General features: G+C 46.5%; 3 protein-coding genes across 3 annotated transcripts; 2 read left to right on the top strand and 1 right to left on the bottom strand.

Moving 5' to 3' along the window:
• Positions 1 to 933: 933 nt before the first annotated feature.
• LOC104041404 (E3 ISG15--protein ligase HERC5) lies at positions 934 to 24,320 on the bottom strand. The gene is given in 28 exon segments (XM_064450814.1): positions 934 to 2,137; positions 2,766 to 2,840; positions 2,843 to 2,864; positions 3,235 to 3,418; positions 4,170 to 4,229; positions 4,231 to 4,244; positions 4,449 to 4,515; positions 5,552 to 5,718; positions 5,800 to 5,940; positions 9,205 to 9,267; positions 9,269 to 9,337; positions 9,417 to 9,518; positions 10,777 to 10,872; positions 12,032 to 12,201; positions 12,521 to 12,704; positions 12,867 to 12,969; positions 13,678 to 13,737; positions 14,942 to 15,036; positions 15,356 to 15,432; positions 15,735 to 15,883; positions 16,710 to 16,840; positions 17,428 to 17,519; positions 18,288 to 18,509; positions 19,075 to 19,151; positions 19,823 to 19,955; positions 21,373 to 21,759; positions 22,734 to 22,786; positions 24,292 to 24,320. Coding segments are annotated over 28 exon segments (3,237 nt in total). The 3' UTR covers positions 934 to 1,922.
• Positions 6,046 to 6,609, top strand: PYURF (PIGY upstream open reading frame). Its single transcript, XM_064449926.1, has 2 exons — positions 6,046 to 6,273; positions 6,468 to 6,609. Exons 1-2 carry the CDS (start codon positions 6,080 to 6,082, stop codon positions 6,607 to 6,609), a joined length of 336 nt encoding a protein of 111 aa, XP_064305996.1. The 5' UTR covers positions 6,046 to 6,079.
• Positions 6,648 to 7,231, top strand: PIGY (phosphatidylinositol glycan anchor biosynthesis class Y). The gene has a single exon (XM_009500667.2). It carries the CDS (start codon positions 6,648 to 6,650, stop codon positions 6,876 to 6,878), a length of 231 nt encoding a protein of 76 aa, XP_009498962.1. The 3' UTR covers positions 6,879 to 7,231.
• Positions 24,321 to 24,387: the final 67 nt, after the last annotated feature.

Genomic DNA, 24,387 nt, shown 5'->3' with positions numbered 1-24,387 from the left:
CCCTATCAGAGGCTTAGAAAAACTTAAGAAAGGAAACAAGCAGCCAGGAGCAGGCTGGAAAAGAGCAGCAGGCTAAGCTGCCATGACAGACAGCTGTGATCATGCAGCAGCATCAGCCAGGCGTGGAATGGGGACCCCCTGGCTCCCTGGGGACAACAGCTTGGGTTTCTGCCACTTCCCTCTTTCCACAAAAAATACACCTGCAGCAAGGTGGTGCCTTTCCCAGAGGATGCAAGCATCCCTGTGGTGTCCTGTCTGCCCCAGGCGGGCGAGGGGCCAGGGGCTAGCTCTGCACAGGCCATGTGTCCCTGTGCTCCCCTTGGCTGGCAGCTGGCATCCTCCGAGGCAATAGTTCCCCTCTTTCTGTTGCCAGTGCAGTGCCACCTGCTCTCCTGTACCACCCCAGTGCTTGAGGTGAGCACTTGAAGTTTTTCTTTACTAATAACTACACTGTAACTGAAAAGGAGGCTTTCTTTTTCTTAACAATGTAACAATGTCCTTTTTACTGAGCTGGAAATTCATAAATAATACCTATGTCTTTCCTAGGAAACATTTACTTTCCTAAAGAAAAAAAAAACCACTGGCCTACCAGTCACTTCTGAAAAAGGTTTATGTAATTTACTGGCATTTCAAAAAGATGGCCTCCCTGGTCCAAGAGGGTGTGATACCCAACACAAGTCAAGACAGAACAGCTGTTAAGAATTGCTCTCTTCTTGCTCTCAGTTTTTACATTCACCTAAAGCATATTCCACACCAAACATGAAAGACCTTGACTTGTTCAGCCTATGCAATGCATTTATTTGAAATGCACTTACATCAGCCTTTGACTCCTCTTGTGAATGGCTTCCCCTGTGTATCAACGAAGACAGAAAACACTGATATGCTGTCATGCACTAGCAGCTGCGTAACAAAGGAAGAACACAACTACAGGTGTGCAAATTTAATCAATTGTTATTTAATTCAACACAGTAAAAGTCTTTGTATGCCCACTGACACATTTAACATACCAAAGGGAAGAGGACTGCTGAAAAATCATTATTGTTGTCTCTCTCTTTCTCTCGACATGTATTTTTACACAAAACAAAATATACAGAAAAATAAATACACATCCTGCTTGACATTGTCAATACCCTGACACTACTATGCACTGTTTTGACAACGAGCCTCCAGCAGCCCCACAAGCCTCATGTCCACAGGGTTCTGTAGGCAGAGCTGTTCTGCAAGCCTAATATTTTGATTGCCAAACATCTCCTTAGAATATATAAAGAAACATGACAAATATCACAGTGTTATCACACTAAATAATTAAGTCCATTAATGCTTTACAAATACAGCTTTGACAAAGCCTAAGAATGACCAGATCCTCATCCTAAGAGCTTCTCTGAGATAAATCGAAGACCATATCCACGTGAGCACAGACTGCTCTTCCAATTCACAGTTTGCAGGAACGTGTCTCCTTAGCATTTGCTGCTCCCCAAGAGAATCCTTAACTAATACAGATGAAAACTTTACCCTAGCATCCTCTTGCAACGACTACTTAGCATATACTGGCTGTATGTTTGGCAGAATTCAAACCACAGAATCCCTGCTGCTGAAAGCTCACCAACTAAACACGACCAGCACAGTGCAGACATGATGCACATATATGTAAATATACGTGGTTATCAGCTTGCTTCTTGAAGGCATGTTAAATAGGATTCTTCTTTCCTAACTTCATAATCCAGCAATCAGGTACTTGGTCTAAGCTGCTTTTCATAATCAACATAAAATCTCAGTGAATACACACGCTCAAGTGTTTATAAAGTGCAGTAAAAATAAGGCAGGGTAGAAACCATTAAATTGGAGTTGTTAAAAGAAAAATATGACAAGTGAAACAAAGACTTGTTTCCTTATTTTTGCTTTAAAGTGTGCCTGACCAAGAATTAGCACAAGCCAAAATGTTCGTTATGCTCTGTGACATAGAGCAACTTTTTCTTGAGTATTCTTTTACTGCTGTATCTGGAGAGGAACAAAACGTGGTTGCAGGTATTGGCAGAAGGGTAGAGCTCATCTGGATTTTCTGCTTGAGGATCTATAATAGAAAATTTTAAAAGTTCCACTCCATAGCCAGGCATTTGATCAGACCCTGACACAAAAGCTGAAGGAAAGGGAAAAATAAAAACAAAAACAAGTTAGCAAATTAAAAAAAAAAAAGTTATCGGAGGACGAAAATCATGAGGGAAAATTAGTGTAAAAATATGGCTATTTCCATAAGGTGATTATTTTGCTTTGTTGAATTCGTACCTGAATATAATAAAGTCTCTTGCTGATTCATTATTATAAGTGCTTTTTTACTTTTACTTATATAGATTTTGTGGATCAGAAAGGCCAGGCTAGGTTTGACGTTCTACATTTAAAAAGGATGAGCTAGCTTCTGTGATCCTTTGAGAAAGCCAAACTGCTTACATCAGCATAGTCCGCTCACACAAGTCGAGGCCTCTGACCAACAACTGATAACCACAAAAGTAAAGTATAAAGTAATTGCAACGTTCAAGGTGGTCAGATGCACTCGGGCAAGCCTCAGGGGATGTGAGGCAGGTCAGAACTGTGTCTGTGCAATTCTTTGCATCACTTCTTTGTGGCTTTCACTAGAAAATGTGGCAGGCAGGGAAACATGTCGAAAAGCAGTTTGGAACTATAGGTTTTTTTCATCCGCAAGCACCTAAAATGCATGTTGTGAGGGAGAGAAAAAGGCTATGAAAAGTTTAAAATGCCTGATACATTACCAAGAAACATTTTCTTCTTTTCTTCTGGGAGTTTGTGAAACACTGTCCAAAAATTCCAGATGGTTCGATCTAACTTTTATACCGGTGGTATGTTACATTCTGTTGAAGAGATAAAAATAAAACAGGCCAGTTAATCCTCACTGTTTCCATTTTTGTTTAACAATTTATCCAATACATTTTATAATCCTGTTCATAGATATTCAGATCCTCTTAACCTCTGGAATCTGCTTGTTCATTTGTTTTTCACAGACTCATATGACAATCCTTGAGCTTGATTCTTATCCGCTTTATTCTTGTACCTGACTTAGACTAGGAACAGAGTCAAAGCAGAGACACAGATCAAGAAAAGAGAAGGTCCCCTGAGCTTCTGTTCTACTGTCCATGACCCAGGCACTCAACAAAAGAACAGGTCAGAAAGAGTTTATGCTCAGCAGATATAGCAGAAGTAAGCTGCACTTGTATTCAATACCTTTTCCAGCAGATGCCAGCCAAATTTTGTGTGTCCCTGGAGAACAATCTGGAGCTTTATAGGGAGAAACATCTTCCACTTTCTAGCTGGGCAGCCTCTTAAAAACCCTTGCATGAAGTCCTCAAACGGCTTCCGTACCAACTCGTTGAACACCGAATTCACATACAAGTCAACAAATTCCTTCCTGCAAAGATATTTTGAATCAAACAAGCAATGCAATAGGTGCTTTTTCAAAAGGAGAATTATAGAGAACTTTATTCCTTATTCCTTTATTCCACATGACCTGCTCTACTGTAAAGACTCAGTCTTTACTGAGAGCAGTCATCACTGGCAATTATTTATTCACTGAATAAGCTGGGAGGATCATCACAAATAAAAGAGAATGCTGGCCAACATGGATTCATTTTGATAATACTCCTTGTACTTCATGTGAACTCTCCAGTGAAATCCTATCAGACGCTTCACTAGTAAGATGGAACCTAGCAGACCCAGACAGTGTAAAATCAGCAAAACTCCCACTGAATGCCCAAGAATTACCCTGAAATCAAAATAAATATTTGCACAGCTGCTAATCAGTACAGTTTCACTCTTCCCCCTATTTGTGATGAGCATTTGCTGAGTGACGTTGTACTTGTACAACCAAACCCATGTAAACGCTATAATTTGAGCTTCTTAAACAGCCCTTCCCTGTATCCCTACGGGTCCACAGCTCATCTGCGTAACTCAGGCCACACGATTTCTCTCTGTCCCCTGTGCTGTGGTTAATATTGATGCAATACCTTATCAACAGATTGTTCCTCCTCTGTTTTATACTTACTGGACCGAGACTAACAGCACAATGCTGATGTTTAATATTTTCTAAGAGTATATGGGGACGGGTATAGAGATGGTATTTAATACGCTCCAAACCAGAGGATAAGAAAAAGAAAACTGACCTGTTATGCTTAGTGACAGGAATGTTGGCACCATTTCTTTTAAGTTCAACAACCACCATCTCCTTCTTCCATTATCTATGCAAATAAATGAAAACATTGGATGCTATATCTATATATGACAGATATATATGTGCTGTCTCTATCGTTCTGCCTTTCTGTAGGGCCTGACACAGCACTCTTACTAGTTTGAGTTTACAGACAAGTTGTATCATTTGCAGTGGGACATTGTCTTGCCTGAGTACATGCATGGCACGTCTGAGTGGCAGAATAATGTCTTACCGTGAAGTCCCTGCCCAGGCTCTCAAGGACATGATCACATTCTTCATCCAAAATTCCCTTAAGACTCCTTTTGAAAAACAAAGGGGAAAAAGAGAGAAGAAACATGACCATTCAATGCACTTTTCAAATTCTGCTGAAAACCATCCTTTGACAAGCAGTATTTAACTGCATATATATACAGAACACCTATATTCACACAGAACCTTCATATATGGCCCTAAACTGATCTGTGCACTTATATCACTGCTGCCATGAGCCAAGGGCAGATGCCTTCACCGTGAAGGATTCCAGGCAAGACCATCCCCACGCCCTTGTGGGGATAACTTTACACAAAGTTCTGTGGCAAATGGGCTTGGACCACAGCCCTCTTCTTCCAAATATCATCTAGAGAGGAATTACCTGTGGACCAGCGGGATGATCTTTTTTGAATTGTTTTGGGGTGCAGCATCTCTCAAAGTATTGCAGGCAAACTGACATTTCAGCCCACCTCAACGGTCACTGGCTCATGGGAAGGGGTTCTCATCTTCTTGGCTGTTCATAGCTCTTGCAAGGAAAGCTGGGCTTCAGGGTCCTAGAAGCTTTATGTTGGTGGCAGCAGTACCTGTCCTGGCTACATCTGCCTGAAATCTCCTCTCCCAGCATGCGGAAACCCCTCATATTTGGCACAGCCGCAGCATACGGTAATACTGTGCTTGTGCATAACATCATTGTGGAAACTGATAATAAATCATTAAAAAAACCAACCACAATTAGTAACTGGGTGCTTAGTTCTTCCAAGTCCAAACTACAGCCCAAAGTAGCTTTGAACAATATAGTCACAGTGTGGACTTAAGCTCACATAGAGCAGAAATCTGACCCCTTCTAAGCCATGGGGCTTGGCTTTTTCTTTTGGTGATGCCAGCATCTGTTCAAGAGCAACATCCGTGCCCTGGACAAGGACCACCTCCAAAATCTGTGGCTTTTAGCAACTCCACAATGGCAAATGTAGCTGCCACAGGTACCCCAAATATGGCCTTGGGAGACCTCTGTGCACATCGTCAAGCTAGGAGGCCTGCCTTGGCCGCAGCTTCCCAGCAAAAGCTCGGGGCCTGCCTGGCTCGTACCAGCCTGCGGCTGGCAAGAGCTCCTCGAGGTCCTCCAGGGCAGGCTCCAGGCCCAGCAGCTTTTTGTAGAGAGCCCTGGTGCAGGGGAAGGGTGCCGTGCACCTCTTCTACAGCGCCATGCCACACAGTGTCCCGATATGGAAAAAGGTGTTGTCACAGCTCGAGGCCTGGTGAAAAACAAGTGCATATTTTAAAAAGCGCCGCTTCCTGGGCGCAGCCCCCCCCCTCCCCGGGAGCAGGACCCTCACCTGGCTGGGGAACCACACCAGGCCGGAAGCGACGTGGCGGAAGGCCCCGGTGCTGGGCTGGCAGAGGGTCCTGGCGGCGACGCTGAAAAGCTCCTGGGATAGGCCGCCTTGGTCCAGTCCCGCTTCGCCCACGAACGACACCTGCAAGCCCCGAGACACCCATAGCGCCGGGGAGAGCGGCACGGCCACCCGCGGGGGACAGGCGGAACCGCTGTGCGCGCCCCGCAGCGCAGCCCGGGGCGGGTAGGCGGCGCACCGGAAGCGGGCCGGGGGAGCGGCCATGCTGGGCGCGGCGGTGCTGAGGCGGGTGGCTGTGGTGGGCGGCCGCGCAGCTAGCGGCGGCGGGCAGAGCCGGGACCCGGGCCAGGGCCAGGGCCAGGGCCCGGGCCCGGGCTCAGGCTCAGGCCGGCCGCAGCCGCTGGAGCCGTCGCTGCTACGCTTCCTGGTGTGCCCGCTCTCCAAGCGGCCGCTGAGGTGAGGGTCGGGGACCGGGACCTCCACAGCGGGAGGGCAGCTCTCGCAGCCCGCCCTTGGCCTGCTGCCGCTCCGAGGCGAGCGAGAGGAGCTGTCAGAGGGCAAACCTAGCTTATTCACTCCTCCTTTTGTTTTCGTTTGGTTTTTTACCACCACCACCACCACCACCCCCCCCCCCCGACTCGCCTGGCCAGGTACGAAGAAGCGACCAACGAGCTCATTAACGAGGAGCTGGGCATCGCCTACCCCATCATCGACGGCATCCCGAACATGATCCCAGAGGCTGCCAGGATGATTCAGAAGAAGCCCCCAGCTGAGGGCTCGAAGCAGCCCTGAGGACCCACCAGCCACAGCTGTGAACAGATTGTGAACTGATGGCGAGAGGAGGCATGCTCCCCTCCCTGCCCACCCTGACGGTGCTTGTTCCCCTCCTGTCCCTAGCAGGCTTGTTTTACTCAGCCAGCGTAGATGAAACCTTCCCACAGGGCTGCACCAGCACAGCTAGCTTATGTTTCTACAGTCTCCTCCTTCCTGTTACGATACCGGTTTATGTATTCTTCCACCTATGGACCTGGATGGGGATTAAGCTTTTTAGGCACAACTAGTGTGATGCATATGCTAACCCCTGGCCTTCTCTAAAGCAGTGGAGTTTATTTAATGTCATCGGATATTGCAGCTGATTTTGAGAGGGTTCCCTTCTGGCACTAGTGGCTGTCATAATTGTCCTAGTAGTATCTGGAACTGTATGAAGTCTCCCACAGCAGCCTATTACTTAATTATTGCTAAGGCAGATAAAGAGGAGGAATAACAAGAAGCACTAATTCCTTCTAGTGTATCTCTTCAAGAGTGTTGTGCGTTTGTAGTGGCACTAATGAAAATCTTCTAGATGGTGATTGTTTTTATGAGGAACTGTACCTTGACTGAAATAACTGATCATAAATAATAAGCAATGACAACATGCAGTGTTATGAATTTCTCTTTGAATTGTGAGCTTTGGTTTTGTTTTGAACTGGTGTGTGTATTGAAATGGATTTGTCTCACTGTCAGAAGGACATGAAATAAGTTCAGCTGATGTTTAATAACAAAACTTTAGTTAAATCAGGAAATTTACTTGGATGATACCCATGTCTGTATGTCAGTAGCTGCTTGCCTTTTTCTTTTTCTTTTTTTTTTTTTTAAGAAAAAGAAGGGGAAATGACAGTGCTGCAGAAAAGATGTACTTGTGCATTTGGGGGTTTTGTTAGAACAGCCTCCAACATACTCCAATGTCTGCTTAGGAGATCTGTGTCCCTCTACTGTTTGTTAAATGTGTTGGAGTGCCCACCTTTGGTAGCCAGGCTGGGACATCTCTGTTAAAGAGACATCTCCAGAGAGGTTAGGGGAAAACTCCAACAAATTAGCCCAGGATTTGGTAGCCAAGTCAGCAGTTATAAATGCTATTTAAGTACGTGGAGTATCTTTCCTCTTAGTGCTATCCTCAGTAGACAGGGAACAGAAGATACTTCTGCTAATTACTTCAACCTTCCCTGTTTTCATTTATAGCAGCACTGGAGAAGAGTGACAGGCCACTATGAGGGTGTGAGGTGCAAAGAACTCTGTTCTTGGTACTGTCTGACAAAATGTCTTCAAGGACACAGCTACAAAGGCGACAGGTTAACACTATGATAATCTATTACAAGGGCTTCTTTTTGATGTTTTGTTCCTGGGTGGTTTACGTCTGCAACACAGCCACATGAATGTCCTTTAGCTGCTGAAAAATTCAGAAATGCAGCACCAAGTTACAAATACTGCAGACCTTGGTGCCTTTTGGTGGGATACTAATAATGCAGTCAAATTGACCAGGCTGCTGCTGGGCAAGTAACGCTGTGATGCACAGTGTAAAAGGCAGAGCCTGCAAGAGGTGCACTCGAAGGCCAACTAGCTGAGTGCAGCTGTTTGTTGGGGCTTCTTGCACAATCAGTGGAGAGAGACTCTAGTTCTAGAGAACAGTACAAAGCACAAGCCTTATTGCCTCTGTAAATAAATGCCTCTTTCAGCTGATGTAGTGAGGAAGGGGGAAGGAAAAGTAGATCTAGGAGCCACCATGAATCTTCTCCTAAATGTACAGGAAGGAAAAGCTTTGACAGCTCTGGTTCGCAAGAAGGCTCACTTGGACAGAACTAGAACTGGGTGATGGGGCGCTGAGGTCAATAGTTCCTGCTGGACCAGTGTGGTGCCAGACTCCAACAGCCCTTCTGTTAGCAACTGATATGGCATATGGATCCTAAGCTGAGCTCTGCTCTGGCCAAGTGCCCTGTTCCCACGTCAGCCATCTAACGGCTTTTGCAGGACAGGGCTAGCATTGTGATACCTGAAGCAAATACAGCTGCCACAACCTTAAGGTTTGTGTGGAAACCACAGGCTAAAGCCACACAGAGACAGCAGCATTATAATCACCTTTTCATCTCTTGCTGGGACTATCCTTCCTTTCCCTTCAGGCAGCACCTCCATGAGGGAAATGGCTTTTGTGGCTGTGTCACTTGCTGGCCTCTAATGCTGGCTCCCCAGCCACCAGGTTTTTCACATACAGCAAACTAGCCTAGAGTCTTTAAAGTCAGTCTAGCAGTAATAGTCATGGACCTTGCTCAGGAAACTGATAACTGGCAATCCTATTACGTTACCCCAAAGCAACCTCACAACAAATAGCACTGCCACTCACATTTAAGTTATGCCAACAAAGCTTCATGGCTACCTGGAATAAAAATGTAAGTTACTGCCCCACAGATTTACTCTACACCCCCTGTGGAACATGTAATAATTTGATGAGTAGTTGGGTTTTTTTGTATGCTCAGTGAATACTGAAACTCTTCTACCAATACTGCAGTAACACCAAAAACCAAAGAACACTGCAGCAAATATATTCAGAGCTAACAACACAATTTGGTATCTTACCGTTAAGATCTCCCTGAATTGCTGGCATGGTGCATTGTTTAAATGGGTCCATTTAAACATTCTGGTCTTGCAGAAGGCACTGTCTTCTGACTGGAAAAAGCCAATGTTTCTGGCGTATCGGTATTAAGTATGTCTGAAGATTGAAGTAGCAGTGTGTTAGTGTCTTCTTCAATCTCTTCTAAATGGTTAAAAAAAAAATTGGCCACACTTACATAAGTAAAGAGGCTGGACAGGGCATTGCATTCTGTGTTATGAATTACAATCTTGTCTTGCATGTCAAAGATACATGGATATTCAGTCAGCTTCCATAAGGCCTTCAGAAATGACAAGGAAGAAAGAAAAAGATGTGTTGATTTTCTGTTGCAAAATCAGAGTTCAGGGGTACGTGTGCAGACTGAAGTGTCACTCTGTACCCTGGCAAACTCCTGTATCTCTGAAGCAAGCCCGTGTTGCGTGTGTGAACGCTGCACCAACAGCGGCACACTTTCTAAAAGCAGCTTCTAAACACTTCTGTGAGTGGGAAACCCTGGCAGAGAGACATCTGAACTGTCTGTGCAGGCAGACGCTTGTGTTACAGTGCCCCAAGAATAAACCAGAGACATAGTGATTCTAATAGCATCTTCCATAATTCAGCTAAATGAAAACACATAGTAAAAATGTCCTGGATACCCAGGTTATGGTATGTTGTTGTTAAAAACTGTTGGGTTTATTATCTGTAATACCAAAGGTAGATATTGGTATACAAAATAACCTAATTTGAAGTGTTACACCTCCAGTGTGATAAGGCAGCAACTTCAGGTAATATCCTTTTTGGCTTTTGATTCTATACTGTTTCTCAAACCTCCTCTTCCACTCTGGTTAATTGGTACAAAATTGGTAGATTAGGAAATGAAAGCTTATGAAAGAATTAGGCAGTTTCCCTGCGAATTCCAGCCAAGTTTCCTGAAAACCACATTTTTTGCCAAAGGAAGCCCCTGCAATCCACGTTTCCTCTTCATGCTGCTTCCTGTGACACCAATTGCGTTTGGTAGCTAATTTTCACTCCTTCATGTCATCAAGAATCAAACCATTTCACAGATTATTTTTTATTACCACAGCTTTGTTTTTAGATGTAAGTAAATTGAAATGCTCAATAGGGCAGTATTGGATAGTAAAAATACTATAATACTAGTATAAATCATAGTATTTACTACATAAAAGTTTAAAGAGACCTCACAATGTTTCTATTAAACATAGTAAAATCTAGAGTAACAAGAAGTATAGCAACCATCCCTCATGGTGCTATTTCACACTGATCACTGGTTCAAAGCAAATGGAGCTGCTTAAGATGCTGGAGGACGGCTCTGACTCTCAGAACCAGGGGTCGTCTCAGGAGAGGCACTGTTGTAGCTGCTAAAATACTGGGATGGTAACTGGCTTGCCTAATTTAGAACAGCTGAGGACTAGGGAAAATGCACTGTCTTTGAGATGTACTGGACTAGAGTCTAGAGTCGGCTTTCACATATGATCGACTCATTTAAATAAAATGGGAAAAAAACCCATTTTGCACTGCTGGTAAGATTTTATACTTACTTCTACATTAAAGAAACAAAATAATCTGATAATCTCTTTCACTTGAGGCACATAGAAGTTGTTATCTTGTACTCTGAAACCAGTTCTGGAGTTCACCTGCATTGATAAATGCAATATGAAACGGGGTGTCAGCAGATCTAGCGAGCTATGTGTCTGTATGGCAGGACAGGACTAAGGAGTAACAGGGCTCTCTGCGGAAAGAGCTCTGAGACTCTGCGCAGAAGTAGAAGGACAGAAGTGCTACAATTAGTACAGCACTCAGCAGCGAGAAGTCTCAGAAAGCCATGTATAAACTAGCAGGAAAGCAAATTTTCATTTGCAATGAAGACCCCTTAACAGGATTCCATCAGGAAAGGCGTGTTTTTCTTTGAGTGTCTTTCATGTTGTAGGACTATCTGAAGTTCCCTATTCATGTTCATACTTATTTCCTGGCAGAGATATTGTTTTTGGGGGGACAGCAAACATGTAAAGCTCCAAATGATGTAACTGCTTACGGAAGAGTAGGCCTGCTGCGCTTTTGAGTTTATTTATCTGGATAAATACAGATTCGAGTGTCTAAACTTCGAGGCCCAAAACTGCATTCTCAGCCAAAAGGATATTCAATTCTGAACAAAATTGAACAACTCTCTCTGATTCGTACTAAGTGCATGCTTGAGCTCCTGACTTTCCTAAACTTTGAACCTCTCAGCAGGAGAAAGGATGGTTGTCAAGAAGAATACAGTTATTGCCCCTTTTCTTCCCCTTGTTCATATGCAGCTAAAGATACTCTAATTCTGTTGTCCCAGAAAGTTTCTCGGGTAACAGGCTCTTAATAGTGTCAGGCAGTGTTACTGTAGCAGCCATGATGTGCGAAGCAGGTGGGTTGTCTTTTAAATCCTGTGAGGAGTCGCTGGGGTGAGGGATCTCACCAGCAGAAAGGGGAATGGGCACACTACATAACGGACAGCACATCCATAGCTCCATACGCATCAATGCATGCATTCCTCACACCACTGAAAGCATCCTGCCCCCTGCCACGGCCCAGAACGTCCTTCAGCTCTTCATTTCTATAGAGGGTCAGCCAGGCACAAGTCAAGAGCAGGACTCCTTCAACGCTATGCTGGTGCAGAGCCAAAGAGATTCCTGAAGCAATGTCAACTGATGAGGCCCCATGTTCCTTTGTAAGAAGGAAACCCAGAGAATGCAACAAGTAAAAAGGGTTAAAATATCTAACTCGGACCAATATGTCTTATCGAATCAGGATCCACTTTCTCACCTGGTAAAGAATCTGCAGTATTGACAGAGTGTCTGTTTCACATGGGTGCATGTTGCAGGGGATTCTTTTCCAACCTTTCATGAATTGAGACAGGTTTTTTCTGGGAAACCCTCTGATACAGAACACCAGCTCCTTGGAAAAGGGTATTCCTAGATTTGACCACAGGCATTCTGTAAACAAAACAGCTCATGAAGTATCCATCACAGGTAATATGCTAATAACTGTAATTTCTGGATGAAGCTACATTTTCTTTTTTTATCAAATGAATGAAACAAAAAAACTTGATTTTGCACTACAAAAATTAGTAAACCTGAGAGTTATTTTTTTTCTTGTGTCTTGCTGTGTAGTTCCCATGTTTCTACTTCTACCAAAAGCACTTCTTCCAGGCTGAACTCTGGAACAAATGACCTTGGCGATACTAACTCTTGCTCCACAGTCAAAAATGACCAAGCATTTAAATCGTTCAGTTCTATCATCATAAAATCCTACCAAGAGTTTGCAGGTCCTTCGGCTGTAGCTTCTGGATGGCTTGTGCTAGCAGCCCGAGGGAATGGGAAGAACTGTCATCTTCTCCCTGCAGAAGGACAGGCAAGATCAAGTAGACTCTGAAATTTTCAGGTGAGATGGGAGAGGAAGACAATGATGGCAGTAACTTCTCAATCTCGTTTTGCACCTTCAGAGGAAAAAAAAAAAAAAAAGAGACAAGGTTAGAAATACAATTATGGTTTGCCAGAATCATCTATGAATTAGGTTGGCGTAGAATTCCCAAGTTTTATGCACTAATCCAGAGGTCCTCAGTATCTGTGTAGTGAGAATCCTTATACCGAATTCTTACCTCCTGGAAGACTTTTGGCTTCTTGCTGATCTTCTTATAAAAACGTTGCACTTCTGACATGTCTACACCTGAGACTTCTTTGGAAGTTTTGAAATGTTTGCCTCTATCACCAAGGAAATAAAGAACACCAAATGATGTGAGAAGCTGGTTTTTGTTACTGACTGGAGAGTGAAGCATCCTAACATCAGAACATACTTGAAAGCTCAGCCCCAGCTCCAGTGGGTACGATTTCATCTGTTCTAAGAGGATATTCTCACTGTGGTGTAATCTGAATAATATTCTGTCGGTCCTGTCTTGTGTAGCTGTGCACTGTTAATGGTAGGCTTCCTTCACCCTAAAACAAAGTTGCACTTCAGTGCCAGGAGGAGCTATTACGGATCCTTTGGGAGCCGTAATATTGCCTAAAGGGCTTGGCATGGAATCATAGAATTGTTTAGTTTGGAAAAGACCTTTAAGATCATCGAGCCCAACCATAAACCTAAGACTGCCAAGTCTACCACTAAACCATATCCCTAAGTGCCATATCTACACATCTTTTAAATACCTCCAGGGATGGTGACTCAACCCTTATCATCATCTGTCAAACATCACTATGGGATAATCTGCAAGAATGTGAGCTTCTACAGCAAATTTCAATAGGACTGGGGGGATAAAAAATTTAATTTTAGCCCAGGCTTTGAAAAATACAGACTTGCTTCTTGCAAATTCAGATACGACTAATATTCTCTACATATAAGGCCTAAAATAATGCTTTCTGGTCAGTTTACATGCAGCCAATATATTCTGTTATGTCTAAGTTGGTGCACGCTGCCTTTTCTCCAGGAAGCTTCCATTGATGCAAGCCTCAGATGAAAAGATCAGTCTGATATTCCTGATAGTAAAAAACAAACCAAAGTTAATCCTTTCAGCACAAGTAGCAACTTCAGGTTTTTAATTCTGAAAGAACAAAAAAACGTGTACGAGTGTGTCTGCACTTGACCACATGAAACTCTTCCTAGCACCACTTTATCGACAGTGTTGCAGAAGATGTTGTATTCGAGGGGTTAGTGATCCTCGGCAAGCCACCTCTGCTCTCCTGGGCCTTGTGAGGGAACCTGGTCAAGTGCCCCGTGACAGCATGTGTTGCATGCTGGTGGGTGTCATGGAGATATCTTCTTCTGACAGGTTGAGACATTATCTTGTTTTGTTTATTATGCAAAATAAAAGGCACTGTGGCATGGGAGTGGGGAGGAACCCCTCCACGGACAGGATCTTTGTAGCGTGCTGAGGGAAAATCCATCAGAGTATCCCTTTCCTGCTGCACAAAAGCTGGGTTCCCAGCATCTAAAGGGATGTTAGACTTACTCACTACCTGTATTCCTGGTTCTATTCTTATTAAATTAGCTACTTTATCAAGCAATTTGCTGTCAGGCCCTTGCTATCAAGATCTGGAAAGAACCCACTCTCACCCTCTCAACAACCACTTTCCATATGATACAAACCGTACTTTTGGTCAGGGAAAAATTTAGATCCAAATTAGCCAAGATTTTTAAATGCTCAAAATCAGCAGCTGGAGCCAGACTGACCCAAAGAAAATAACCTCCCACATAAGATCTGAAAAAAGACTACGTAATCATAGTCCTCAGCTGAAAATGTAATGCTTCCCACAGTAATATATATATACTTACTGCTTTTGACAATGGGTAACTAAAGAATGGATCACTAATTTTTAAATGCTGACACACACAAAACATTCCAGTTTGGGTACTCTGGATTACGATTTTTGCACAAGGCCTCGGTCCACAGACCAAATGTTTCACTGATTTAACTTGTAGGCTCTTCATCAGTTTAACAACCATTGTATGCAAGAAGAGGAGGACAGGCATCTGAAGCAAAAGAGTTATCAAAGGGCTGTTACTTATCAACACCCCTTTTTCCTGTGCAAAAATTGGGTAAGAAGTTGGGGTACAAGGTTCTGTCTCAGCAAAATTCTTGAACATTGGTTCCTACAGTAGTCTCCAAAGAATAATAACTTTTAGGGATTTTTGGAGAAAATCATGTATTGGGAGGGGGAAAGCAGCAGGTTTCTGACTGACTTTTTTATACTCTCCCAATGTTGCGAACTGGAATTAGAAATCCAGGTGTCCACTTCCTTATCCTTCAGAGTGGCAATTCCATTCAAATAGGAATTCTGTGTGAAATGCATGAAAATATTGGCAAGATTACAGGTCTAGCAGATGGGATCCTTTGTTTCAAGCCAATCATTACAAGAAGACTTCAGCCTATGTGTGAACAAATTAATGGTCATCCAGCATGAGCCAGATGTGTTAACCACAGAAGAGTTACATAATTGTAATGCAAGTTCCTTTCTGCATAAGCATGGGGAGAACTGCAAGAGACATAAACAAACTTGGAGCGCTAAAAGCAGCATGGAAAATCTAAATCTAAATGTTTCCAGCAGTAATGTGAACAATGGTAAAATTAGAAGCCATGGTCAAATATGCACGTACCTTGTTCTTCTTGTAAAGGACAATACTTCGGTTTCCTACTGCAATAATTTGAATCACCTTTCATGACCAGTTCTTTTCTGTGAAAGAATAAAAGTATTTTCAAAGGAATATTTGAAGAGGTGGTCATTATCTTCAAAGAGTTCAGTGCACAGATGTGGAACAGTAAAAAAATCCCTCAGATAGTAGCTGTCTATCAAAGCGTGGCTATTACCCATGATGATAAATCAAGCAGCAAATGGAATTTCCATTGTAGAATCTGTTGGGATGACCAAGTAAGCCTGAGACATGTTAGCCTCTTCGTGTAAACATGAAATCAAGAAAGCAAACATCTCTCTGGAAGAAAGCAATACAGACTGTACACATCTGCAATGGTCATTACTCTGAGAGGATTTTCCAGTATTCGCTGATGAATTGATGGGAAGTGGTATCAACTGATCAGGCTTTCTCTCATCTCCCAGCTGTCCTTCCTCAGCAGAACCAAACAAATAGACTTTGTCCAAGGAGGGGGCGTAGACCAGGGTGTGCTGTCTGTTCAGAAAAAGATAAATAGTCATAATAAGCTAATACCACTGGGCTAGTAAAAAAAATTTACAGATACATTTTCAGAGTGGATAGCTGAGGCTTGTATTTAAAAGTCCTGACAGCCCAGCAGTAGAATCCCTGTGACCACAGTCTTAGGACCCTTCCTTGTATAAACATTCAGCAATAAAGAAACATATGGACTGAAATTTCCTATACTATCCCCTAATGTTTGTGATTTACCCTGGTTCCACATACAAAAATATAGTGTTACGCCTTGCTAGCTTCAGGCCCTTCCATTTTTTAACATCCAACTTCAATGCTGCCGAGCCTCATACAAAGCCTAGGAGAGTCACAGAATCACACAGAATCACAGGTTGGAAGGGACCTCAGGGTCAACAGGAGACCTTTTCTGGCCCAGTTCCAGAAAGGCAGAATGAAATTGGATAATTATCACCACTCTTCGGTGCTTTCTAAGGGCCCACCGCTTTGTCAAAGTGGACGTGAATTCAGTGACTTTCCCGACACAGGCTTTTGATGGTCTTTTGCCCTTTGGAACTCTGTTCAGCCCTCATTTCTTAAAAGAGCAAAACCCCAAGGACTTCTGGCGTTTTTTTGCAGCCCTCTTCCTCTGCTCGGCATGGGCTGAGGGTTCTGCTTTCACTGAGGCTGTGACAGGAGGGTGGCTTACACTTGAAGAGTGGATGATATTCTGACAGTGCTGACCTACTGGAATACAGGGGTTTGAACATCTTGGTGAACCCCCTCCCTACTGTTCTTCAGTGATTCCCCTAAGACCTTGACCTTAGAAGGCATGTTGTTTGTACTTTCCCACCTGCCACAGGAAACCTGCGAAACTCTTGCTCCCCACAGCTCGGCCACCAAACGAGGCATGAGTTCATTCCGGGTGGAGTTGTGACCAAGCTGGCCAGCCCCTCCTGCTCCAAAGGTGCACACCAACCCCTCCTTGAAGATGAAGAAACAAACAACAGGATCACTGCATTATTAGTGGCATTCAAATGGTCACCACCGAGAGTGAGAGCCAGCAAGACAAAATATGTTATATGGGACTTGATTCAAAACATCCCTGATCCAAACACAGGTAGAGTTCACTTCGCATCAAGCCTAATCTTACACTGACCAATGTCCACATCATTTAACACCTGAGAAAAGCAATTTAACCCCTGAGAATAACTCCCTGTTGCTTAAGAATTTTACTTGTATGAGTAAGCCCTAGTGAATTAGCGCTTGTTCACATTTTCTGAAGTCCCCAATATGCTATAAAAAAGAAAATATTTTCAAAAAGTACTGAGAGTTGAACTGCTCCTCTTCGCCCCAGGATTCACATTCGTCATCTCCCCGCAAAAGTTTGCATGCAGGTGTCGGGAATCTGAGAAAAGGACAGTGTTCCCAATAGCTTAGTTAGCATCCCTTGGGAATAGTCTTCAGACTCAGACGGGTGCAGGCATTGCCATCCCAATTTTTCAATTTTAGCAGTCTACCTTTCTTCGCAGGGTGAGGTCTCAGATGCTGACTTCCCATTTCAGACTCACCTTGGAGAGAACTGCAGTATGATCTGCCCCACATGAGATAAATACATTCTTCCAGTGCTCTAACGCTCCAACATATGAAGGGCAGGCCCTGCCTGGAAAGAAGATGGCACTGCTAAAGTGACAGAGTACTGGGGGCATCTCACACAAAGAAAGATTTAGAAAATCGGGGGGTTTAGCACTTTTCAGTCCTCTCTTAGAGCAATTAATGTATTTACAACCTGGTTTTGAGCTGTTTTCTACCTTCCACTATAAAACACTCTTTCTCATAATATTCTGTCTTTTTTGTAGTATTTTCTTCTCATTTACATTCAATCTGAAACAAAATGCAGCACTTTCACATCTGCTCGCCAAAAGGTACTTGGCTCCAAAATATCTGACTCTCAAGTGTGTGGACTCATTCAGATCCCACTGACTTCAGGTTCTGTCTGGCTAGGGCAACTCTGCTCTCGCCTTCTAGGTTTGAAGACAACGTGTAATTTTAATTCTTCTCTCACCTTGTGTTTACAGAGAATTAAAGAAGGCAAAGAGGTACAAAATTATTTTCCTTCATGGAAGGCTGCCTGGAGAGAGAATGGGAGTGGAAAGGGACCTCTGAGACATATAGTTTTAAGAACCCATGCTATCCAGTAGGCCACATAAAATGACTGGAAGTTCTCTGTAGAAATACAACCCCTACGTCCCTTGTCCCTGCATTCCTTTTCTGGTCAGGAAACAAAGAACTTATCCAGATATGCTTTCTTCGAAACACTTTACTGTCCGCTGATGCTCCAAAGGGGCTTGAATCATCTGAGGAGCCACTCCTGAGCCGGCAGTAAGCCCGCTGACGAGGAAAACACCTTCCTACTGCTGTCCTTCCTTACCTTCTGTGTCTCCAAGTCCCAGCTGTCCAAAATCGTTCTTTCCCCAGGAGTACACAGCTCCAGAGAGTGACACGGCAGCACTGTGAGCTCCCCCGGCAGCAATGTGAGCAAGTGAGAGGCCCTTTAGTCTTTGCACCATCTGTGGCTGGGGGATGAGCATGGCTTGGATCCCCACTCCAAGCTGGCCGTGGGCGTTCTGGCCCCAGGTGAAAAGTTCACCTCCTTCACACACAGAACAAAAGAAAACAGCTCAGCCCCACTGCTTCTCTTGAGTCTTTGCACTTTGGGAGTGGGAGCAAGAATCAGTGCGGTTTTCAGGGATCTAGCCACAAGGTGAGACCATCAGCATCAACCAAATCTCCCTTTTTGCTTCTGTCCCCTTTGGGGCAGTCCCATGCTGCCCGTGTGACACAACACAGCAAGAATAAAGGCAGGGTGTTTCCACCTCTAAAGCCATACTTGGAGAAGTTCCCAGCCAGGGAGGTGCTCCAACTTAAGAACGATCACGTCTGGTGACTGCAGAGTGGGGTGGCCTCGTCTGCTCTCCACAACACACCGTTGTGGAGAGGCAGTGCTCAGGAACTGGAGAGAGACAGAGCTGCAGGTCCCTGCGTGCTGGGAGGAAAGGGCAGCGCTGATAGCCAGCGCACTTTGTGTCCCCACCCATTGCTCATTACTCTCTAATGGTGTCACCAACTACTGGAAGGAGTTAAAACACGCCCTTCTGAAAGCAAGCCTGCCATAATGTGACTCCATTTGGAGGAGAAGTGTGCTTGAAAGAGGCTACCTCTGGACAGCGCCATGGCATGCTGGTCCCCGCATGCTATTTGAACAATAACTTGGTTTCCTAGTTCTTTCACCAGCCTACAAAATAAGAAAAAAAATTCAAAATATATAGATTCTGTACCATGAGCCAAAATAAAAGATGATCCTCTGCTCACCAAGTCCTAGCATGTTCAGAGGGAATTAGGTGGAAAAAATATAGGTCACCTGTAAGTTGATTCACCCTGCTCTTATGGTAGCCTACTGCAGCTGCACTAACTGATTTGATTGTGGTTTGCACCACAGGGAGCTGGAAGAGAATCAGGCTCAGCCCTGGACATGTTAATAGAAAATCCCACAGCAAACTGCTGTGCCATTTTCAAACGATGGTTACCCTCACAGCTTAATCAGAAGGTGGCAAGATTCAGATGTGCTTGGGTCCTTCACGTGCAGCTTTCCCAAGCCACATGTGGTTTGCAAGTCATCTGTGTTACTCTGGTATATGCTACTGATCCTTACTAAGTTTGAGAGAAGGCTGTGTCATGTGCATCTCAAGCAGCTCATATCTTGGTATTATCCCAAAAATCACTGCACTTCTTGCTGGGTAGCAAAAGAAGATAAATTTTGGGGTACTAGGAAAGAATATGTTCCAGAATATGTTCCAGTTCCCTCTCTACAACACACCTCAGTCTCTGGGGTGTTACCGTTAGGAAAAGTGGGTGACCTTCTCTGGCCACCACCATCCATACCTCCACCCTGTGAAAGCTTCTTACCTTGTCTTAGAGCAGACAGCTGAAACTGTAGCCCACTGCTCGGAAAGCTTCCCATCAGGGGAGAGAACAAGCATATGTGTCGCATCATGGTTTGAACACTGCACCTTCTCATTCCTCTGTGACTGTGTGAGTTCTGCAGAACAAATATGGGCAGACACGATGGTCACGCTAAGGCAGCGGACATCTTAACCATCTAGGCTGCCTCCCCAAGATCTCTGTGTGCTACTGCTTTCACCAACAGCTTCTGCTCCTCAGGAAGAAGTAAGACAAGTGTGTAGGACTTATTTTCTCAGGCCCCTTGGGGTTTCAGTGTCCTACCCACTGCTTGGTTTCATGCCAGACAACTCTCCTGGCAATCACTAGAAGACATTTCTCTATCTCTTAGACTGCTGTGCCACTGGGTCCCAAGATGATCACCAAAACATCAGCAGAAGCACACTCTGTTACTTTTGCACAGGTGTACAGTGTGTTCTGGGGAGATAAAGCACTTCCTGAGGTACCTGACCGCCCCAGATTTGTCACAAGACACTGGAGAAGCAATGACATAAAATTCATGCCTATTTCCCGCAGAAGAAGGTCCCTTCCTGTCTGCAGCTGATGGGCTGTGTGTGCTTTCCTGACCCTGGGTCACCAGATCTACTCAGTTACTCGCGTGCAGCCCTACTGCAGCACAAGCGCCTGAGAGCCAGGATGCCCAAGGGTGAAAGGCAGCCAACAGCAAAGCCTTCCCTGATTTACCCAGCACCCCTGGAGACTCGCTGCCCACCCTTCTCACACCTCCCCAGCTTAATCACAACACGTAACCAGAGAGGAAAATTCACGTCTATCCCCCAGCATGGTCTGCCTCCTTCCAGCCTCCCCCAACTACTGTGCAATGTGACATGGTTAAGTGAAGTGCCTCCTGCAGCAGCTTGCTCTCCCCGTGTCGTGGTCTAGCCCCAGTCAGAAACTAAGCCCCACACAGCCACTCGCTCAATCCCTACCCCAGTGGGACAGGGGAGATAGTCAGAAGGGCAAAAGTAAGAAAACTCGTGGGTCGAGATAAGAACAGTTTAATAATTAAAGTAAAATAGTAATAGTAATAATGCCAATTATGGTGATAATAAGGAAAATACCGAGAGAGAGAGAGAGAGAGAGAGGTGAAACCTGGGGAAAAAAACCCCAAGAGCTGCAACTGCTCACCACCCACCAACCAACGCTGCCAGTCCCCAAGCCACAATTGCTGCTCCCCCTGGCGAACTCCCCACAGTTAATATACTGAGCATGATGTCGTATGATACAGAATATCCCTTCGGCCAGTTTGGATCAGCTGTCCTGGCTGTGCCCCCTCCCCTCCCAGCTTCTTGTGCCCCTGGCAGAGCATGGGAAGCTGGAAAAGTCCTTGCCTAATGTAAGCGCTGCTCAGCAACAACTAACACATCTCCGCATTATCACCACTGCATTTAGCACAAATCCAACGCACAGCCCCATAGCAGCTACTATGAAAAAACTTAACTCTATCCCAGCCAAGACCAGGACACCCCAAGCGGCAGCACAGCAGATTTTCGCACCTTGAGCGGTTTCACCCCCACGGACCCGTCCGTCCTCGCTCACGCACGGATCCGTCCCGGCGGGTCCCGCCGCCGCTCCCACCCCGGGCAGGGCGCTCGCCGCCCCTCCCGCCGCGCCGCGCCGCGCCGCTCCCGCCGCCCGGTACCTCCCGCCCGGCTCCCCCGGCCCCGCCGCCGCCGCCGCCGCTGGCGCCGCCGGTGCCGCCGTCCCGCCGCCACCGCCCGCTCCCCGACGGCCGGGCCGGGCGGCGCCGCGAGCAGCGCCGGGAACGCCCCGTCCCGGCGGGGAAGCGGGAACCCAAACTCGGCAGGTGCCGCGGCAGCGGGAGGAGGAGCGGGTCCCGGGCCGGGCTCCCGGGGCTCTGGGGCCAGCTCTGACCCCCCGCCCTGCAACGGAGGAGAGCGGAAACCGGGAGGCGGCGGGTGGAAGGATGCTGGGGTTTTCCGTGTGGAAAAGGCACCCGTTCGGCTCCATCATTCACCGCGGAGGGCGACGCGCCTGCGCCCAGCCCTCGCAGGCTTCTGTACGCTGAGAGACCTCCTCTGCTGTCCCCGTGTCCCTCTGCCGCTCGCGGGATGCTGAGCAAAAGCCCGTGCAAATTCGGGGCGGGGACACTCGGCTGCCTGCAGACAAGCAGCGAGTGAAATGTCTGGTTTAGAAACATATCAACATCTAAAATCCGTCTGCTTCCATTCTCACGTAGTTTCTCCTATCGTCTGCTAAATCTTCCCCTGCCTGCACAGACACCGGGAGCTTCCGGGGCCCCCCCCTCCAAAAAAGGCCACCCAGCCTGCGCCCCCCCGCCCCCCCGTTTCCCACTGGAGGGATGCGCACAGGGCCATCCGGCTGCTGAAACAAGGGATACCCATGTGAATGATGAAATGGATCAAAACGCCTTAGAGCGTTTTCATTGTATTCCTAATAGCTTCCACTGATTAATTAAATTTAATCTGCTTAAGAAAATTTTATGCTGCTGAATACTAAGCACAGATTTTGGTGGGGCACTCCACAAAAGTCCCAAGAAGCACAACATGAATCTACAGCTTCATATAGATTCTGCATATCTATCTACATATATATCTACATATTCATGTAGATTTATACTGGCGTTCACTGAATTGCAGTGGAAAATTCATTGCTGAGACACCAGAAGCATTTATTGGAATATATTTGAATGCAGCATCCTGTGGCATAGAGAAAGGCACACAGAGGCCCCGGGGGTGAAGAAAAAAGGATGTGGAGGAGCCGCAGAAGCAAAGCAAGGTGAACCTGGGGCACACAGTAATTGACTTCTCCCCAGGGAGGAGCCGCCCAGCCTGTCTTTCACAGCCACTTCTCTGCACACCCTGTGGGACCTTACCTCCTTCCACAGTCCATAGGAAGGTCGTGAGATCAAGAAACACCGAGCTAGAGCTAGGAGGCCAAAGCGTGAGCTACAAAAGGACGCTAGAGGTCCTTCTGCACCAAAGTATGAACCAACGCCCCCTCCTTGGGAGGAAAAACCATGCTCCAAGCAGAGGCAAGGGCACTCGCCTCCCGTTTGGCACTGAAATGAAGAGACTCGAGGTGAGGAAAGGAAACGCCTTAATGTCCTTCTTCCCTTCGGAGCTCCATTTGTCCTCCCACCAAGTGGACTGCTGAGAGTGATTTCATGTCAGCAAGGCTTGCTCTGGTAAGCTACTGCACGCTCCATGAATGCCCTGCGGTTCTCTGCCCCGGAGGGGTCAGGGCTTGTGACAGTCTGACCAAAAGGAACCGGGGGGCACCTGAGGGAGTCGTCTGGCGACTGGCGGGAGACAGAGGAAAGAGGTGAACTCTGCAAAACGGTTTTCATAGCTAGAATTGGGTTTGACACATGTCCGTCTGTATTTTGGCCATTTCACCCTTTTTCATCACTTTTATAGTGACTTACCCATACAAAAAAAAAAAAAAAACCAAAAAAAAAAAAAAAAGCCCCAAACACATCACACACCTCGAGTTGGGCATAGTGCTTACAAGGGCACCCCTTCTCCCAGGAGAACAGCACAGAGTACTTCCAGGGTGAGGGGAATGGAGAAATGAAAGGAAACGTATGCAGATGCTGTGATGTCCCACGAGGAATGTCTCATGGTGGGCTCCAGGAAGCATGTGCCAGAAGCCCATTCCCACAGTGTCAGCAGCTGAACGGGTATGAGTGGGTCAATCCCTCCGGAGCAGGTTTGGGAGCATGGGGAACTTGCAGCCCCTCTCAGCCGGCCTGCCTGACTCCTGGCCGCCAGCTGCTCTACATGGGAAGGAAGACGGTGACCCAGGGGCCACCCAGCAGGGCTCAGCCGCTCGGTGGAAGGATGCTGCGGTCCTTCCAGCATCCCCCAGCGGCAGTGCCGCATCCCCCCGTTTCACAGCGAGGGACACCGACTGCCTCCGTCCTTCTCCACTCCAGAGTACCAAGGCAGCGCCTGCCGCGCAGGGCCCGGCAGCGCCAGGGCCGAGCATCGGCCCGGGCGGCCCTGCAGGAGATGAACCCCCCGCGGCAGATGAAGCCCCTGCAAGCACAGCCAGGCCCGAGGGGAGGGAACGAGGGCAAGGGCAGAGAAGAGCACTCTGTGCCACCCCGCCGCCCTCCGCCCGAGGGCCTTGGCAGCACCGCAAAGCTTTGGGGCGCCGCACTTTCAGGGCCCGACAGGCTCAAGCGGCATCGCCCAGCGCTGCCGGAGGAACATTCCCAGTTTCTGCCGGTGGCAACGGCCCCCCGCCTGAGCTCCCCCTCAGCCCCTCGGGAACCCCTCAGGAGCCATCCCGGGGCAGGTGCCACAAGCCAAGGTGAAAGAAGGCAGCGGGCAACGACTTCGTCCCAAGTACGCGCACAAGAACCTGACGGCTCTCCTTTGCTCTCCCGTGGCCGCTCCCGCAGGAACCGGCCCGTCCCTCGGGCTCACCGGGGCCTCCGCAGCCCCTCGCGGCTCATGGCGGTGAGCCGAGCCCGGGGGGCTGGCAAGGGGAGGGGGGCCCGCCGTGGTGCCACAGCCGCGGGG

Source organism: Phalacrocorax carbo, chromosome 4 (assembly GCF_963921805.1).
Source record: "Phalacrocorax carbo chromosome 4, bPhaCar2.1, whole genome shotgun sequence".
NCBI classification, from domain to species: domain Eukaryota; kingdom Metazoa; phylum Chordata; class Aves; order Suliformes; family Phalacrocoracidae; genus Phalacrocorax; species Phalacrocorax carbo.
The sequence above is the reverse complement of the archived record's forward strand: the minus strand, read 5'-3'. Positions and strand labels throughout refer to the sequence as shown.

Excerpts from the sequence above, each read along its gene's own strand:
- PYURF (XM_064449926.1), top strand. The coding sequence starts at position 6,080 with ATGCTGGGCGCGGCGGTGCTGAGGCGGGTGGCTGTGGTGGGCGGCCGC. Across the intron at positions 6,274-6,467 it reads CTCTCCAAGCGGCCGCTGAG|GTACGAAGAAGCGACCAACG; the intron begins GTGAGGGTCGGG and ends TCGCCTGGCCAG.
- PIGY (XM_009500667.2), top strand. The coding sequence starts at position 6,648 with ATGGCGAGAGGAGGCATGCTCCCCTCCCTGCCCACCCTGACGGTGCTT.